We start from the raw sequence: 18,872 nt of genomic DNA, 5'->3' as shown, positions 1-18,872 counted from the left end.
GGTGTACATTGTCATCTGCGTGCATCCTTTACAAGTGGTTGTGCTTTTGTGTACTTTACTGTATAGTACTGTATAGAGTACAGTAGTACAGTATCTTTATTTCAAGCTAGATCTGCAAGGGAACGACTTCATTGAACTCCTTGCTGTGCAACATGAGGAGCTTACTAATGAAGACCTGATGGAATTGGAGACCCAGAGAAAGGATGAAGAGAGACAAGAAGAAGAAGTAACTGAAGAACCAAAGAGATTCACAACACAGGAAATGGCAAGGGGATTTTCTTTATTTGAGGAGGCACTGTTAGTTTTGAGGCACAGGAGCCGAATGTAGAATAGTACACGAAGTTTGCAGCAGCCGTTCAGGATGCAATCCAGTGCTGCTGTGTCATCTATGATGAGAAAAAAAGAGCTACTACCCAGACATCCCTGGATCATTTTTTCAAGAGGGTAGATAGAATTGAATCCAGCAAGGAACCAGAACCTATGTCATCAGCGTCAGGCATGAGTGAAGTTGCAGCTTGCCCTCCGTCTCCCATTGCTGATGATCCTTCAGTTCTATAATCTCTCATCTCTCCTCTCCCTCCTCCAGTCAGTAACTCTTCTTGCCTGTTCACTCGATGCCAGCCCCTGTATGCCAGCTGTTTTACTGTACTACTGTACTTTTCAAGGTACTGTACTGTAAGATTAAAAATATTTTATTTTTTGTGTTTGTTTGTTTTTTATGTATTATTTGTGTGAAAAATATTATAAACCTATTACAGTACAGTACAATATAGCTGATTGTGCTAGTTAGGTACCTAGGCTAATTTTGTTGGACTTACAAACGTGCTCTCAGAATGGAACTTGTTTGTATGTAGGGGACTTACGGTAGTGGTATGCTTTGAATTTTTTATCTTTTGTGTATCTACTATAGGTTTTGGCAGTGCATTGAGGCTTACATAAAACATTTTTTTTTCTTTTTTGCCAAGGCCACCACCCTTACGTAAAACATTTTAAATATAAACAGTCTGTTTTAATCTGATAATTACTTAACTTTAAATGCATACCAAAACTTCCCCTTCCTTCACATTTTGTTTAATGTTATAATTTGTATCTTTTCACATTGTATATCCATTAACAAATTATTGTAATTACATTTATTTTTAATACTTTTGTCTTTTAACCTGCAAACTAGATTTATAAGTGACGTACCCATCACCATTGCAATATTAGAATATTTTGAATTTAACTATATATTTACCTTTACCTGTGAGTTTTATACTTTCATGTTTTCCTGTTACTAATTAGTATCCTTTTGTTTCAGCTTGAAGAACTCCCTTTAGCATTTCTTTTAAGACTGGTCTAGTGTTGATGAACTCCTTCATCATTTGTTTATCTGGAAAACTTATATCTCTTTTTCAGTTCTGAAGGACAACTTTGCCAGGTAGAGTATTCTTGATTGGCAAGTTTTTCCTTTCAGAACTCTGAGTATATCATCTTACTTCCTTCTAGCCTGCAAGGTTTCTGCTGAAAAATCTGTTTATATGGTCTTATCTGGGTTCCTGTGTATGTAATGAGTTTCTTTTTCTCTTGCTACTTTGAAGATTCTCCTTGTCTTTAACTTTTGATGATTTAATTATAATGTGTTTTGGTGTGGGTCCTTTTGGATTTATCTGTTTTAGTACTTTCTAGGCTTCCTAGATCCAGCTGTCTGACGTCTCTTTCTTCTCCCAAGTTAGGGAAGTTTTCAGCCATTAATTCTTGAATAACCTTTCTGCCTCCTTTTCTCTGCTCTCTTTCTGGAACCCCTATAATGCATATCTTAAGCTATTTTCACTCTTTCATTATTTCTGTTTGCACCTTTGTTTGAAAAACTTCCACTGCTGTTTTCAGGTTTGCTGATGCTTTCTTCCACTTGATCTAGTCTGCTGTTGAAACCATCGTATTGCATTTTTCAGTGCAGTTATTGTAGTCTTCAGCTCTATCATTTCTATTTGGGAATTTTTAATATTTTCTCTCTCTTCTTTGAAGTTCTTACTTTGTTCACGCATTACTCTCCTAACTTTGGTGTGCATCTTTATGACCATTATTTTGAACTCTGTATCAGGTAAATCACTTACCTTTATTTCATTAAGATCTGCTTCTGGATATTTTTATTGTTCTTTGTTTGGAACATATTCCCCTAATTCTTCATTTTTATTGACTCTGTTCATTTCTGCACATTAGTGAGAACAGCCACCTCTCCCAGCCTGACAGAATGGTCTCATGGCATGAGCTCTTCATTGTGTTTCATACCTTTTGTTATTCCCCAGAAGATAGTGTTCTGAAAGGAGCTGACAGTATAATAGAAAAAGCACAATTTACATTTGTGAAGGGGCATGATGGTAATTATAAAAAATACAGAAAATACTTTAATATATTTAAAAAAACAAAATTTAAAAATTGCCTAGACATATTGAGAAAAAAGTTACTGAGTAAATAATTTAAAATCACCTGGATTTATGTGCAATAAATTTCTTAAATTAGTAAGTTTTAAGCTAGGGCTTGAAAGATAGTAAATGAGTCTTGGTAAAGAAATAGGAGCTAACATGAAGAAAACAAAGTTGGCAATAAGAAGTAGACTAATTTAGGTAAGGTGGAAAGGATTGCTTGGAGCTTAGAAAAGCTAATGTTGAAGAAGGCATTACGGGAGCAAGGTGTTCAATTTCATGGGAAGGTTAGTGTGGATTTTATAGAAGAGAAGTAGTAACTGTATATGTTCTTAAGCAAGGAACGATAACTGATATATCCTATGCAGGATATTAAAATTCAAAATGTTTAGAAGCTTATGCTAGTGTAATACTTCTGTATTGTAAGCACCAGGTATTATGGTAAGTTGAGGGAAAATGTGACTGCAAGAGTTTTCTGGAGTTGTTCTTTGAGGTTGATACTTCTAATGTATACTACTGGTGTCCAGTTATTCAAAGTACTGCTTCTTGAATGTAGATTTCTGTTATTCTTATTTTCTTTTGTTTTAGTTGGTTTCTAATATGGGTAGAGTGAATAAGGAGGAATGAGAGAGGTTCTGATTGTTGGCTGAAGATGAAACTAGCTAGCTCCAAAGTTTCCGATGGAATTATCGGTATATACTTATTGCTTTTAAGACTGCTCCCCCACCACCAAGACTGACAAAGCTCTTTTCCTCATAGCTACTGTCATTTATGATTTTAAAATCTTATTTTAAAATGCTTGCTTACTCATTTGGCTGTCCTTTTTATTGCTTCTTGGAAACTTTTCAAGAATCATTGTAAATTCTTGTCATTATTTGCATTATTGGTAAAATGGGTGGGAGGGAAGTTGTACATATTTCTCACCTTTTCCTCTTTCTCCTAGCTTTTGATAATCATCCTTTAGTTTTGCTGTGCATTGGCAATCACTGATAACAATTACCTTGGAAATAAAAGCTATAGTAAATGTAACACAGTTCACTTGGGTTTATTTGTTGAGGCCAAAAACGGGGGTTGTGGTGTGCAAAAACTTTCCTTTGAGTGTTTCTTCTCTATCTTCTTCGCTTTTTCTCCTCTTTCAACTTTTCTTTTCCCCCTACACACTTTCCATAAGTGATATTCATTCCAGTGATTTTAAATTACATCTGTGTCTTGATAACTCCAAAATACATATAATCTTCCAGACCTCTCTTCTGAGCTCTAGACTTACGTATCCAGCTTCCGACTTGATTTTGTACACTTGGACACAAAATTAACTTGTCTAAAACTCAACTCATGACTTCTGTTCCCCTACCTCTCCCCAAACAAACCCATTCATCTGTATCCACCTCCCTCTACCCAATTGCTCTTGTAAGAAATCTTATTCTTGGCATCTCCTCCTCTCTCCCTTACCCTTAATCCAATCCACCACCTGGGGCTTTTTGATTTCACCTCCAAAATATTTCTCAGGTCTTTCTATTTCTCTCCACCACTTCTGCCATTACACCGGTCCAGGCTGCCATCATCTCTTGCCTGCTCTACTCAAATAGCCTCTGACTGGTCTTTCCTTACTTTTTTGTATCCTCCAGTTTCTTTGTACGAAGTGGTCACTGTCCTGTTTAAAGTCCTTCAGTTATTTTCCACATATATGGCCTATATCCATTATCAGAGTCTCTGAGGTCCAGAATGAGCCATCTATACCTTTCTTTCCCCCTTTAGCTTGTCCTGCTCTCTCTGTATTCTTACCATTCCAACCGCACTGACCATTTTTTAGTTTTTATGACAGTGCTCCTAAACTAGCAAAGGTCTAGTTTTTATTTTCCAATTTGTTATGGATTGATAATTGACTAAAATACAGTAAGAATGAAGTACTATACAAATGGAAGAGGGCACCCCAAGGAATGCAAATATAAGCTCCAATTTCCTGTTATTAGAGTCACCAGACACATAATTTTATGTAAAATTGTTGTAAAAGTTTCTGAACACTTCATTTTAATTCCTAGGCTTTTGTTGCCATGGACCAATAACAAAGAATTTGTGGACCATACCTTGAGTAGTGCTATTCTAGAACATGAAAATCTTTTTATCATCCCAGTGTCTTTGCATTTGCTTTTTCCTGTACCAAAATGTCTGTGCCTCCACTTGTTTAAGGTTTTATCCTTATCCTCAGTGCTATTCAGTTTCAGTGCATTGTGTTTAGGAGTGGTATATTAAAAAGAATATACCTTGGTTGACAATATGTACTTTTAATTTGAGGACTCTTCAATTTTGAAAAAATCTCAACCCTTTTTTTTTTTTTTTTTTGAAAATTGCTTCTTTGACAATTCCTTTATTCTGTTCTCCCAGAATTCCTACACTGGAGCTTCTCTGTCTGTTCTCCACACATGTCTCTTAACAACTTTTTCACATTTTCTATCTCTACTTCAGTCTAGGTAAATTATTCAGTAGCATTTTATAATTCACTAAACTTAGTTGTTTCTGGTCTAAAGTTTATCTCATGGGAGTATTTTATTTTAAAGATTATATATTTCACATCTAATTGGTTCTTTTTTGTTTCTGCATTTTTAAATTTCATGATTCCTTGTTTATTCTTATGGCTACTATTCTTCCCTTCTTTGAAGACCCTAAACACTTTCTTAGTCATTTGTAGATCATGCCATTATTTTTGTGTTGGTAAGCTCATCACAGTTTCTCAAGAGTTTTGTAACTTGCAAGCTCATATTAAATGAGAGCTTCCCCCAAACCCCCAGCTCTTTCAAGTCTCTGCCCTTAATGATTTTGTGTTGCTTCTACCTGGCCCGCTCTAGGCTCCAGTCCAAGCTTATATTAGCTTACGCTAGCATTTTATTAGTCTTGTATTTCCTAGTTCCCATCCTTCAACGATACTGGGGATTTTGCTGGACAAGTGACTGTGTTCATGAGGGTTCTGACTTTGCTGCTTTGTCTCCTTTTTTCTGACTTAATAATTGCAACTTTATAAAATCTTAGCCTTAGGCAGAAGTCTCAGCCTTATATTTTCAGCCTCCTTTCTAAAGTGGGAAGCCTCACTCCAGCTGCTTGATTGCCATGAGTCTGGGTTTAATTCCCTGGCTCTAGGACATTTAAGCCTCCCTGTTATTTTGAAGGAGCTACTGCTGCCTGCTCTTGGACCTGGAATTCAGGAGACCCATGACCTATTTTTGTGCCTCTATGCTTTTTCTGGTCCAAGGAGATGTTTATCTTGTTTCTGTATGCATCTGTGTCTTCTTTGTTTTCCTGTTTTATATTTTATCTATCATTGCTCTGTGGTTAGAGCAAGGATAATAAGGATCTCAAAGCATGTACTTGTCTAAACCAGCTTCTGAGAGAAGTCTGTCAGTCACACCTACCTACCTAACTCCTAGTTAACCTCAGGGACCATATTTATGCCTTTCAACCCTGTCTAATGGTGCCTTGCATAGTGCCAGTCACATATTGAGTTGAGGAAGTGGTAGGTTGCTACGTAAGATTTTCAGATTCAATTGGGTTGGATTGCTTGTTGGTTGGGGGAAGGGTCTTACAGTACCCTAAATATCAGTGTAAGGATGTTAGACTTTATCCTTTAGGCAGTAGGCAGTTTGGAAGCCACTGGGTGGAGTATGCTAATTGGTAGTTTTTGCCTGAAAGTAGTGTAAAGATTTGATTGAAGCTGGGAGCTTAAATAAGGAGGTAACTGGCAGTGATTGTTTGAGGAGACAGTATCAGGCGGCAGTGGAGAGGTCTTGATGATTGAATATGGAATCAGTAGCAGGTGAAGCCACATTTCCATATTGGAGTGAAAAAGGCAAATTATGGTGTTAGAGATGGAACTAGGAAACCACCTACTTTTACTAAGATTACCTTCCTGTCCTTTTCTCTTTATTGTCTGTACTCTTCTTTTGTATCCTTTCTTTGTCCTTGGTAACTTTCTGTTTCCTGGTCTTAATGTGAACCTGAGGTATCATCTGAATGAATATAAATTCTTCCCATTTTTTTTAGTGAGTTGACCCTTAAAAACTTTTGAACCCATCTTCCCCTGTCAAATTTATGCTTTTGTTTCTGTGTACAATGTGGATGGTTTTATTCCACATAGTAGCCCTCAATTTAATTTTGTCTTCCTCAGGTTTAACTGTTTCTCAAGGTAGAATATCTATTTGTTGTGAACTAATTTATTTTCTATAGGCAATTTATATCAAGTAAGCTTGGAATAATTGCAGCGGCAAGAATAGTAAACATTAAATGCCTTTGTCAAGGTAATCAGTGACTCATTTATAAATGACAAATAATTAGTCTTCACAACACCATAAACCCGAAGGTATTTGGCACATAGCATTTGAGTTTGTTTAAATAAACTTAAGAAAAAGGTAAGAGACTTATTCAAAGTGAATCTTTGATAATTACGAAAAATAATTTCCCAGTTGTTCCATTTAGTATATATACCATTGCTTCATTTAATAGAAGATACTTTAGTTTTAGAAACAATAATTGGAATCTAAAAATCAATTAGTTGAACAAAGCTTAAAAACACTGATCTGTAAAATTATTTTACTTGGAATGCTTAAAACTTCTGAATATAAGACTTTATATTAAAAAGCAGACAGATTCTTTAACCATGTTGGTATTACATGTATATAAGCTATAACTAGCTTTCTTTTCATTTAGTGTTTGTTTTTAACCTTCTGTCTCTTTATATGTAAATATATTGTAAGCAGAATATAGTTGTTTTTGTAAAATTTTAGTCTGACAGTTAGTTACCTTTTAATTGGAACATTAGTTCATTTACATTTACTGTAATTATTGACATATTTAGATTTAAATCTACCTGCTTATTATTTGCTTTGTTTGTTCCACTTGCCCTGTGTTTTTGAAAAGATTTCTTTTTGATATATTTAAACTAAACTTTTTACATTTATATTATATAAAATATATTCATATTTATATTCAAACTCAATATAAATGTGAATTTTTATCTCTTGAGACAATATAGGATCCTTCATATGTTAACTCCATTTAGCCCCCTCTCAATATATGTACTGCTGTTGTCAGATAGAGTATACTATGAGCACTGTACACGTTGTAGCCGTTATTACTGTTTTATGCAGTCATTGGATCTCACCACACATTTACTGCCTCACCACTACCCGCCCCTTTTCTCATTTCTTTCTTCGTATCAGTTTTTGTCTGGGGTCATTTTTCTTCTACTCAAAGAATACCCTTATGTCTTCACCTTCATTTTTGAGGGGTGTTTTTTTGGATAGAGAAACGTTTTTCAGCATGTTGAGGGATCATTCTATTGTCTTCAATCTTCCACCACTGAGTTGTCAAGTCAGCCATTAGTCTGATTGTTGCCCCTTTGAACATGATCTATCTTTTAAGGTTAAGTTGCTTTTATGAATTTCTCTTAATCTTTAGTTATTTAGGGGTTTAACTTAGATGTGATTTTATTTATTTTGCTTGGGATTCACAAGGTTTCTTAAATTTGTGGCTTGATGTCTTCTATCAGTTTGGGAAAATTCTTAGCCATTTTCTCTTCAAACATTGATTCTGCTCCATTATCTCCCTCTTTCTGGGACTCCATTTACTTTTTTTAAAAATTAATTAATTTTATTTTTGGCTGCGCTGGGTCTTTGTTGCTGTGCGTGGGCTTTTCTCTAGTTGCAGTGAGCGGGAGCTACTCTTCATTGCGCTGTGTGGGCTTCTCATTGCGGTGGCTTCTCTTGTCGCAGAGCGTGGGCTCTAGACTTGCAGGCTCAGTAGTTGTGGCGCGTGGGCTTAGTTACTCCATGGCATGTAGGGTCGTCTTGGACCAGGGCTCGAACCCATGTCCCCTGCATTGGCAGGTGGATTCTTAACCACTGTGCCACCAGGGAAGCCCCTCCATTTACTTTTTTTTTTTTTTACGGTACGCAGGCCTCTCACTGTTGTGGCCTCTCCCATTGCAGAGCACAGGCTCTGGACGCACAGGCTCAGCGGCCATGGCTCACGGGCGCAGCCGCTCCACGGCATGTGGGATCTTCCCGGACCGGGGCACGAACCCGTGTCCCCTGCATCAGCAGGCGGACTCTCAACCACTGCGCCACCAGGGAAGCCCTCCATTTACTTTTAAGTTTGACCTTTTTACTATATCCTCTGTGTCTTTTACTGTCATGAATAAGTTTCTATTCTTTTGTCCATCTGCCTTTTTCTGGATGTTTTTCCTAACCAACCTTTAATTCACCCATGCTTCCTTTAGCTGGGTCTAATCTGATGTGAAATTTATCTTTTTAATTCTTAATTGTAGTTAATTAAGGGGGGATTAGGGGGAAAAAAACCCCAAAAAACTAGGGAGGATGATTTTTAAAAATTGAGAAATATTGCCCAGGGGCATAAGCCAGCATTCTGGGAGCCTAGTAGGACTTATTTTGAGCAGACTTTCACTTACTCTCTTCACCTTTACCCCATTTCTGCCTTTTGCCCTAAGTGAGTAGCCTCTCTGATAAAAAGTCTTTAGAAAGTCAACTTTCCATCTCTTTGAACTAGGGCATGGCCCAAGCACGGGGATCTAAAGATCTAATTGCTCTTTATAATACCTTTTAACCAATTCTGTTTTCAGTTCCCCCATATAACCATTATCTTCAATTCCTGAACTGTTTTAGGGCTTTGTAATACAAATCGGCATTTTTTTCCTTGGCTTCCCCTACTGTAGATGCTCAGCAAATTGGAGGAGGTTGGAACTCAAGCCTACTAATTTCATCCATCTTCCTCCATCCTCCAACATTTTATTGATATCTCTTCTTTGCTATTATCTCCCCTCCAGTTTTCTTTTTTTATGGGTTTATTCTTTTTAAAAAAGTTATTTTTTTTTCCCATCATCTTAGTGGCTTTTGAGGTCCACTATGTTTACCATAGATTACAGAACTTGCTTCTCAGTGAAGCCTGTGGTTGAAAATTAATTATGTTTTATATTCTTAGGGCATTTGTTGGAAATTGCCACGCACAAATCATTTTAACTTTACCCAATTGTATTTGTTGTGTAATAAAAATTCCATTTCATACAACACTTAAGTCTGCATTATGTCTTTCCTAGGGGGTGTGTTTCTTTTAGGTCAAAGCTGGGAATGTTGGTAGAACTCATTTAAAAACTTTAAAGCTTGTTAGGCTACACCCTACAGACCTGCACGCCTTGTAATTGCCCAGCCTTAAAACCGAAGAGTGAGCCCAGAGACAGCTAGAGACATCCTTGGTTTATTGGATAGTGACTCTTACATGTCTGATGCAAGGTCCTGGAAAGAGACAGCAGGCAGGACATGGCCGCAGTCTTCACTACCGGTGGTGGGGGTGGGTGTTACCAGTTACACAGAGACTTGGCATCAGGTTGCCTCACCAGTTACCAGGGAAACCAGCAGAAGAGCCTGTCCCTCACAGCCCTTTTGATAAACTAGCAGGTGGAGCCATTCTGATCTGAAGAGTAGAAGATCACTAAGCTGGGGGTAGGGGTGGGAGGATGGGGCGTGGGGCAAGTTACTTACTAGGCTCTGTGATTAAGAGGGAAGGTCAGTCATGCCAGTAGGGTGTGGGTGAGGCAGGCACTCCTTGAGTGGGGGATGTACAGGGAGCAAGAGAACAGCGATCTTGAGTGAGTGGCCTGACCATACACAGCTATATAGTGTTTTTGAACTTAGCAAAAGTGTTTTTATTTTACCTGTTACCTGAATTAAGCAGTATTCTCAGTGACCCTCATTTAAAGGATTTGAGAACTGATAAAGCGTTTAACAATACTTGTCATTAGGAAATTGTGATGGTGACTAAATTTCAGGATAATAGGCATAGGCATATGGTTTTAAGTTTAAGTATGTTTGAAACATTATGGGAAAGTGAAGTTGAAAAATACCAAACTCTATACACTGTTTTATTGTAATAAAAAAATAGCCGTATTTAAATGAAGCCTACTTATTATCTTATAATCAAACTGTATTTGGACCTGTTTTTTTTTTAATTGAGGTGAAATTCACACAGCATGAAATGTACCATTTTTAAAGTGAACAATTTAATAGTATTTAGTTTGTCTACAATATTTTGCAACCATCAGTCACCTCTGTCTAGTACCAAAACATTTTTTAATCACCCACGAAGGAGACCCTCATACTCATTAAGCAGCATTTTCAGCCCCTGAACCACTGATCTGACTTCTGCCTCTATGAATTAACCTATTGTAGATGTTTCAAATAAATGGAATCATACAATATGTGACCTTCTGTGTCTGGCTTCTTTCAGTTACCTTTGTTTTTGAGATTCATCCATGTATCACTACTTAATTCCTTTTTGTGCATATACAAAGACATAAGAAAAAAATTGATGAGAAATTTTTCCTAATGCAACTAGTAAAATAAATAGGTCTTAAGCTGAAGAAAGCCTTTAAAACATGCTTAACATTAGTTCTATTTTGTGTGAATGCTTCTTTAAAAATCTAATTTAGGGGCTTCCCTGGTGGCGCAGTGGTTGGGAGTCCGCCTGCCGATGCAGGGGACACGGGTTCATGCCCCGGTCCAGGAGGATCCCACATACCGCGGAGCGGCTGGGCCCGTGGGCCATGGCCACTGAGCCTGCGCGTCCGGAGCCTGTGCTCCACAACGGGAGAGGCCACAACAGTGAGAGGCCCGCGTACCGCAAAAAAAAAAAAAAAAAATCTAATTTGATGTGTTTTGATGAATGTAGAGTACATTTCTACTAAGGTACAGGAAATGAGTACAGGTCTATGGACCAGTTAACTTCATAATGTTCTTGGTTGAAGGCTCTACCCTGTCCCTAGAAGTATAAGAGAGGATAGCTGGAAGTTATTGGTAACGTAATACAAAGATATTGATTGCTGCACACTATTAACATTAGAATGAAATAGTAACCTCCATATTGTCCACTTTCTTTATGTGAAGCTAGTGTTTATTTGTAAGTATATAAGAACTTTTTCTTCCCAGAAAATTAAATTAATATTGTTAAAGAAAAAAAAATGATTCATGATACTTGTTAAAGAACAGCAAGGCAGACTTAATTCAGGAGGACTTGCTACGGTGGGGTTTTGCAGTAGGGGTGAGTTGAGTTCAACTCTGAATACAGTATGGAAGAGTGGAGATTTATAGCTGAGGTATAGAGTGGGGATTTGTGGATGGAAAATTGCTAAGAGGAAACATCAGGGGTAAGGGAGATCCTGGCTAAACGGACATGACAGAATTTTTGCTGAAAGCAGGCCAGGGTGATCAGATACCGAGAGTAAGGGATTAACAGACTCAGCAAGATTCTTGCTAAACCTGGAGTAAGCAGGCAGAGCCACTGAACTAAGGACAGAGACCCAGGTCAGGGCCAAGTCAGAAAGAGGACTCAGAGGACCCTGCCTCAAGTTTGGTCAAGGAGAGTCTCTGGCAGTATAGATCATTTGTGGACAAATGTTCACAGCAATATCTAGTATAGTAAAGCTTACTAATATTAATGTGCACCATTTTTAATGTACAGTTTACCATTTAATCAAGCTAATCTTAAAAATGGATCTTCCTTTTTAGTGACTGTGATGCACATATTTGAGTCTGGTTTGCATATGAGAGTCATTTATTACTACCACGTAGAAAATTCTTATAGCTACAATTGCTATTGGAATATTTTCTAGGCAGATAAATCATGCCATGTAATTGAAGATAATATCACAACTTCCAAGTCCCCTGGAAATCATAGCTGCTTATAACTAAAAGTGAACCATTTGTGCGTTTGTACTAAGTCAGTGAAATGCTGTTGTACCCACAAATACAGAGGAAATTGAAATCATCTAGAAAAATAACTGGGACTTAAGTGAGCACTTAGGACCACAGTCCAGGTTTGACTATAATGAAAGCTTTGAGGCTTATCATAAGAGGAGGCAATGATCATCCTTATCATTGAGATTCAAGTAGGTGTCAAGTTAGTCCTTGTTAGTCTCTAAGACTTGCCTGGACAAGACATTTGATGACCAGATACATTTATAGATATTTATGTGTTAAATTCTTGGCAGCCTCTTTGAAGAATGAAGTTATTCTTCTCACATAGGTGTCTATTTGAGACTTCAAAATAAGAATATAATATATCAGAATAAGAAGAGCACATATTCATTCAAAGAGGATTCATCTCTCCTCTGGCATGCCGTAGAATAGGGCAGATCACCCCAAATGAGTGAGGAACTGAGCTGACTTGAGAAGGGTTTGCAAAACTTATGAAGCTTGTGTAATTCTCGGTTCACCCCTCCCCCCTTTCTAAGTTGTAGCCCTCCAGAGGTCACAATTGAAGGCCCAGTGTTTCTCCTTTCCTTAGCACCACAAGACTGCCAAAAATTATGTTATTTTCTGTTTTATTTGTTTTGCTGCTTTCTGCTTTGCTTTTCCGCTTCTTGCATTGTGTATTTTAAGAATTTGTCAAATACCTCTAGGTCAGAACTGTTGGGGGTCACATCTCTGTAACTCCCTTCCTTCAGGAAACTTTGCAGCTCTGAACTCCAACTTTTGCCTGCATTCTTTTGAAATTGCTGAAAGCTCTGATGACTACCCTGCCTCTTAGCCACTGCCCTTGCCTGCCCTTGGTTTTCTCTCGACTTTGCCCCATGCACCTTTTCTCTTGATTTTTCTTTGTATCCTTTCACTATAATAAGTCATAGTTTTGAATACAACTTCGTGCTGAATCCTGTAAATCGTCCTAGCAAATCACTAAACCTGGGGTGGTCTTGGGACCCCCAACACGCGTGCCCATTCCGAATTTCTGTTAAGTTGGATTGTTATCTCAGAATGTTCTACTGAGAATGACCAGAGACAGATGGAATTGTAACCCCTCTACATATGTGTGTAAATCGAGGCTCAGAGATGAATTTATCAAGGTCATCCATCTAGTAATTCCTGACAGAACCAGGAATTGCATCCACGTCTAACTCCAAAATTCCCCTGTACTTTCCTTATGTCTTGCATCTTCCAAATGACTAAGCAAAATTACTGAAAGGGAATGGTTTCAGTTTTTGGAGCTGCCCTGTATTATTTGAGAATTAACCATTTAACGCTCTCATTATGCACAAGGAGAGTTTTTAGATCAATAGCAAACTAAGTTGGAGTTTAGTGACTTACTGTTAACCGAAGGCAACTGTTACATTTTTTTTTCAACAAAGTATCAGTAAATTAGCAACTTAATTTCCTTTTTTTCCCCAAATAGATAAATAATCTCTTTTTATACATTCTGTACACTGTGTGTGTGTGTGCGCGTGTGTGTTGCGTGTGAATGTGTGTGCAAGTACTTATATGTATGCCGTGGGCACTTAAGACTGACAGAAGTTGTTATTTGTGTTTTTTGTGGATAATTTTGTTAACTTTGTGATATTTAGTAGAGGCTATAGGGTAGGGATCAGATTATATAAGTAAAATGCTCTCCAATATTTGTGCAGATAGAGATTTTCTTTCACCTTAGACTTAACATTTCAACACGAGAAAGGCACAGTCAGCGAGTCACAAATTTCTGACAATGTGGGCAATGGAATATTTTTCTGTTTGTAAATAAGTTTCAGAAATTCTTCCCCAGGGTATCTTTATTTATTTATTTTTAAATTTTACTGTCTGAAAACAGGTAGGTTGGTCTCAGAATTGTAAAAGAGTGCAGGGTTAAGGGAGGATCTGGAGTTACAAAGGTAAGGCAGCATTTTTAGTCTGCTGGGCTTGGGGCAGCCCATCACCTGGACTCTTTAGGAATTGAGAAAGATTGATTTACTTTTTTCTTTAACAAGGTAGATTTTATTAATGTCATAATAACATTTTATATTTGTGCAGCTTAGGGGTTTCAAATGCTTTCCCATTTACTATCTAATTTGAGCCAGTCCACTTTGTGAGGTGGTGGGGCCGCTATACCCTTGAGAAAAACCAGTGCTTGGAGAAAGTAAGTGACTTGTTCAAGATCACATACCTGGTTAACAGAGGGGTAGAGGCACAAACCCAGACTTGCCGACTCCATGTTTCCTCCGTGCTTGTACAGGTAGCAGAGCTGAGGGTCTACACCCTGGTGTCTTGGATGTCAGAACAGCTGTAATGGCAGCAGATGAGTGTACGTTTGAGGGAGACACTTAATTTTTTGGTTTAATTTTGTGCAGTGCTTAATAGTTTACCATAAGGATAGCCAGAAAACTTTCTGAATCTGAATGAAGCAGAATTATAAACCTTTACCACATCATAACGATACCTTACAACAGAGAATTTCAATGATTTGTCCTGTGAGAATGCCCTTTGGGGGAAAGTTTTGACATTTTCCCTGAAGCAGCATGAGGAAGATTTGTTTTTGAATTAAAATGCTCTTCTCTTTTAGAATGAAATGTTTCTAAAATCCAGAATAGAAGGATATTAAGGCAGGTATATATGGAACAGCTATTAGAGTGAAACAAAAACAGGGCAAAAGGAGTAAACATATGTGAAGAAAATGAGGGGAACAAGGAAGTAGTGGTGGGAAAAGCAACGTAGTAGTGATGGGAAATAATTAAATGTTGGTTAGACACCAAGGAGGGAAAGGTGAGGTGGGATGAATTGGGAGATTGGGATTAACACGTATACATTATGTATAAAATAGATAACTAATGAGAACATGCTGTATAGCACAGGGAACTCCACTTCGCTGTACAGTAGAAACTAACACAACATTGTAAAACAACTATACCCCAATAAAACAATTAGACTTTCTTTTTTTATGATTAAAATAATATTTGAATTCCTTTCTGCTGATATAAAGGGATTGTTTTATAACACTAGGGCAAATTACCTTAGTCTTTCTCTGAAGTGAAGGTTATTGTGAGATCATGTGTGTGCAGGAACTTCCTGAATTGTAAGGCGCTCAAAACATATGCTGGAATTATTAATAAAAGTAAAGCTGAGTTGTTAGGATTGATCTTGTGCCTTAAGTTTTTTCACTAAGGTAAAATCACTGGGATTGGGTGATATGAAAATGGGTGATCTTGTCAACCTTGTGGCTTCTCAGAGTTCAGCAAACATTTGTTCAGGGCTACAGTATATCAGGTAGTCTGGGAGCCGACCGGCAGGAGGTGCCAAGAGACACCTATGATTTAGTACTGAGAAGACAGGCCCTCAATAGATGGTTTCAAATGTATATGAGAAGCATCAGATAGAATGTGCAGGGTACAAAGGGGGACTATAGAGAAAGGGCAGGGTGGGCTTTAATAAAAGAACATCTAAAGTGCCAGTGAGAAGGCTGCTTTCAGTGAGTGATGGGGGTTGTATTCTTCCTTCTCTTTCCTCATCTCAGTATCCCCCTAGCTCCTTAAACCCAGATCTACTGACCTCTCCTGTCCCCTCCGCCCCCCTCCCCACCATAAGTTAGCACTGATGGCCCCGTTACCATTGCAGGATGTACCGAATATTTCAGCTGTGGTGTAGTCCTTAATGAAGCTGGGCTAGGAACATGATTTTGTTAGGATCCACAGAAACAGGAGTCAAATATCAGGGCCAGTGTGAGTTACAGCAGTGGGCTAAGTATATGAAACTAGTCCACTCCTGGCTCTTAGAATGGGTGATGCCAGAACGTGAATGGCATTCATGTCACAGGTGGCATGTGAATAAGCCAAAATCAAGAACGTACAGTCTTAAATTATTTTCTGTATCCAGAACCCTGAACGTTCCTTATTGTGGGATTTCTTCTAAATTTCCAGGAGCTTGCCTTCCAGGTTGTGCTTCTCTGTCTGAAAGTTCTTGCCAGCATCTGTTACCAGCTCCAAGTCTCCTTGTTTTCTGGAAGCTTCTGTGGCCTGATCCTGGGCATCCTTATTGTCCCTAAATTAACTTCTCTCCTTCAGTTTCCTTATTGACTTACAGTTTCTAAGACTAGGCTTTTTCTTTAAACTCTTTCCCTTTGTTCAAATTGATTAACTTTTTAGTATTTAGCTTCCCTGGGACACGCTGAGAATTTGAAACACCAAGGTCAAGATGGAATGAATTAACAGTTTTTCAAAAGAAAGAGAATAATTGTCATTTTAAAGGCAAATAATTTTTTAATCCAACTTTTTTTTTTTCTAAAAACCTAACAGAGTGATGATATTTTAGTTGCATAATGGTGAAATTGTTCTTGTGAATGTTAGATGTATTGTAAAGTCTTACACAATCTTCCAAACCACTCAGCTTGATTTATCAGGACTACTGTATCATGGTGCAAGCCCTCAGTGTTTAAGAGGAAGTTTACTATACAAGATCAAGGTGGTTTTGCAATGTGTTACTCTCTTTTCCTTAATTAGCAAGATTGAAACAATTCTAGGAGAAAAGATACTCTCACCAGATGAGTTTTGCCTTCTTGTCTCAGAAAATTAGAACAATATAATCCATTAACTTGTCTTTCCTGTTTAAACTTCCAGATATCTGAACTGAATTTAATATTCAGTTGCAGGAATTCTTTCATTTTAGGTGCCTAATAACATCTCTTTCTCTGCTCATTTGACAAGATTATTGTTCCCCTTTTATTGTCTAATTTTATAGCTTTTAATTGTATCAGCAATGGGAAGTAGGTGGGATATAAACAAACATATATCTATATGAAGCTGAGATCGTTTTGGTCACAAAATGGGGACGTTGAAACGTTTCTGTAGTGTTTCTTTGATATGGGTGTGTGTGTGTGTGTGTGTGTGTGTGTGTGTGTGTGTGTAAAATCTCCCAAATGGGGAGAAATCAGAATACTGTGATTTTTTTTGAAGAGGAAAGAATATGTTACCCTAGTGGAAGGGCTGTCTTAATCCCAAACAACCTGCCTAATGAAATATTTAGAAGCACTTAGTGCTTTTAGCAAATATCTTCTTCTGTGTCCCAAGGGAAAGTAAGTAATCTGGGTATGGAGTGTTCACTTGTTTTTCATTTTTTTTCTTGACCAGTGGAAACTGTGAGGATGGGTATATGGGCCGTTTTTATGGCAAATAATTACTTTACAGACTTAGAATAAGTGGTTTCAGGGCATTACTGGAGGAACCAATTAGATACCACAGTTCCTTATAAAGCCTGTTGAAATTATCTGTTACTTGATTTATAGTGATTAAAATACACTTTTAGAGTCTACAAATTGATGGAATCCTTCAAAGAAGTAACCTAATGAGCGAGTCCATTGTTTTTTGTAGCTATCTAATTGTAGCATATATATTGACACTCTTGTCAGATAATTAGAAATCAGCATTTCACCCTTTATTATCAATGCAATAGATTTCTGCTATTATAAGTTTCTTAATTTGTTCATTTGGGTAACATTTTAAAAATTAACCCAAATTACTTGTATTATATTGAAATCAAAGTTAATCCAGTATGGCCAAATAATTTTATATCAGAGCCTTGAAAACTAACGAAATCTTGTGTGTTCCATGTGCTTTGGCTACAGCCCCACCACTTATGTTTTGGATGAAGATGAACCTCGATTCCTTGAAGAAGTTGATTACAGTGCAGAAAGTAATGATGAGTTAGATATTGAATTGGCTGAAAATGCAGGAGACTATGAACCTTCTGCACAAGAAGACGTACTTTCTGACTCTGAATTATCAAGAACATACCTACCTTGAGCCCTTTGCCATCTCTTGTGAACTGCATAGAAGAAATGAAATATCTTGGTTTTCATTACATAGGAAGTTTGAGAGCAGTGAGTGTATAGAGAGGTGACTCAGAAAGTCAGAAAGCAGCTTGGGCCTGTTTGGTTTCAAGACAATAAATATGTTATTATTAATTAATGATGAAATTGGCACTTGTTTTATTTTAGATATTCAATGCACTTTACATAGCATTGAAGTATCAAATATTGGGTTTACTTTTTCAAAACCTGAGTATCATTGCATGAATTTTTATCTCCTTATGGTTATATCCTGCATCAAATGGATAATTTTGAAGTGTGTGAGAAAATAAAATCTAAATTCTAGAGTTGTTGAGAATCCTGGGTTGTTGAAAACTAATATGTATGTACATGGATTCCTGTAGATGTGTCTGTATAAGGGTGGGTAGATATTGAAGATAAGACTGTTCTTCAGAATCATGTTAACTGTTGAGTTGTGACTGAAATACTCCAGAGTTTTCCTTGAAACCATTACATTCTACATTTACCAAGTTAAACAAATAAAAGCTCTATTAAATGTTGCATTCATTTTTTCATCCTTTTTAACCAGCTCAGATTATTTGGTCTGTAGAATCTTTGGGGGAATATTATGATAATCTGACATCTGAAAACATTGATAAAAATTTGTAAAAAAAAAAATGCTTAATTTACTAGTGTTAAGTTTTTTTTGTTTTTTTTTTAAATTTATTTTTGGCTGCATTGGGTCTTTGTTGCTGCACGTGGGCTTTCTCTAGTTGCAGTGAGCCGCGACTACTCTTCATTGTGGTGCCTGGGCTTCTCATTGCAGTGGCTTCTCTTGTTGCAGAGCACAGGCTCTAGGCACGCGGGCTTCAG

At 37.4% G+C, this 18,872-nt stretch overlaps 1 protein-coding gene across 5 annotated transcripts in view; it reads left to right on the top strand.

The window, feature by feature from the left end:
- AGTPBP1 (ATP/GTP binding carboxypeptidase 1) overlaps positions 1-18,562 on the top strand; it is a 170,777-nt gene extending 152,215 nt beyond the window's left edge. For 4 of the 5 annotated variants that reach the window (XM_067744765.1, XM_067744768.1, XM_067744767.1 and 1 more), the window contains exon 26: positions 17,817-18,562. In XM_067744765.1, the coding sequence (XP_067600866.1) occupies positions 17,817-17,994 (178 nt within the window). In that variant the 3' untranslated portion in view covers positions 17,995-18,562. Of the gene's footprint in view, positions 1-110; positions 666-17,816 lie in introns of all 5 variants that reach the window. The other variant, XR_010945100.1, reaches the window with a different exon arrangement.
- The last annotated feature ends 310 nt before the right edge of the window (positions 18,563-18,872 follow it).

This window comes from Pseudorca crassidens, chromosome 7, assembly GCF_039906515.1.
Source record: "Pseudorca crassidens isolate mPseCra1 chromosome 7, mPseCra1.hap1, whole genome shotgun sequence".
Taxonomy (NCBI): domain Eukaryota; kingdom Metazoa; phylum Chordata; class Mammalia; order Artiodactyla; family Delphinidae; genus Pseudorca; species Pseudorca crassidens.
The sequence above is the reverse complement of the archived record's forward strand: the minus strand, read 5'-3'. Positions and strand labels throughout refer to the sequence as shown.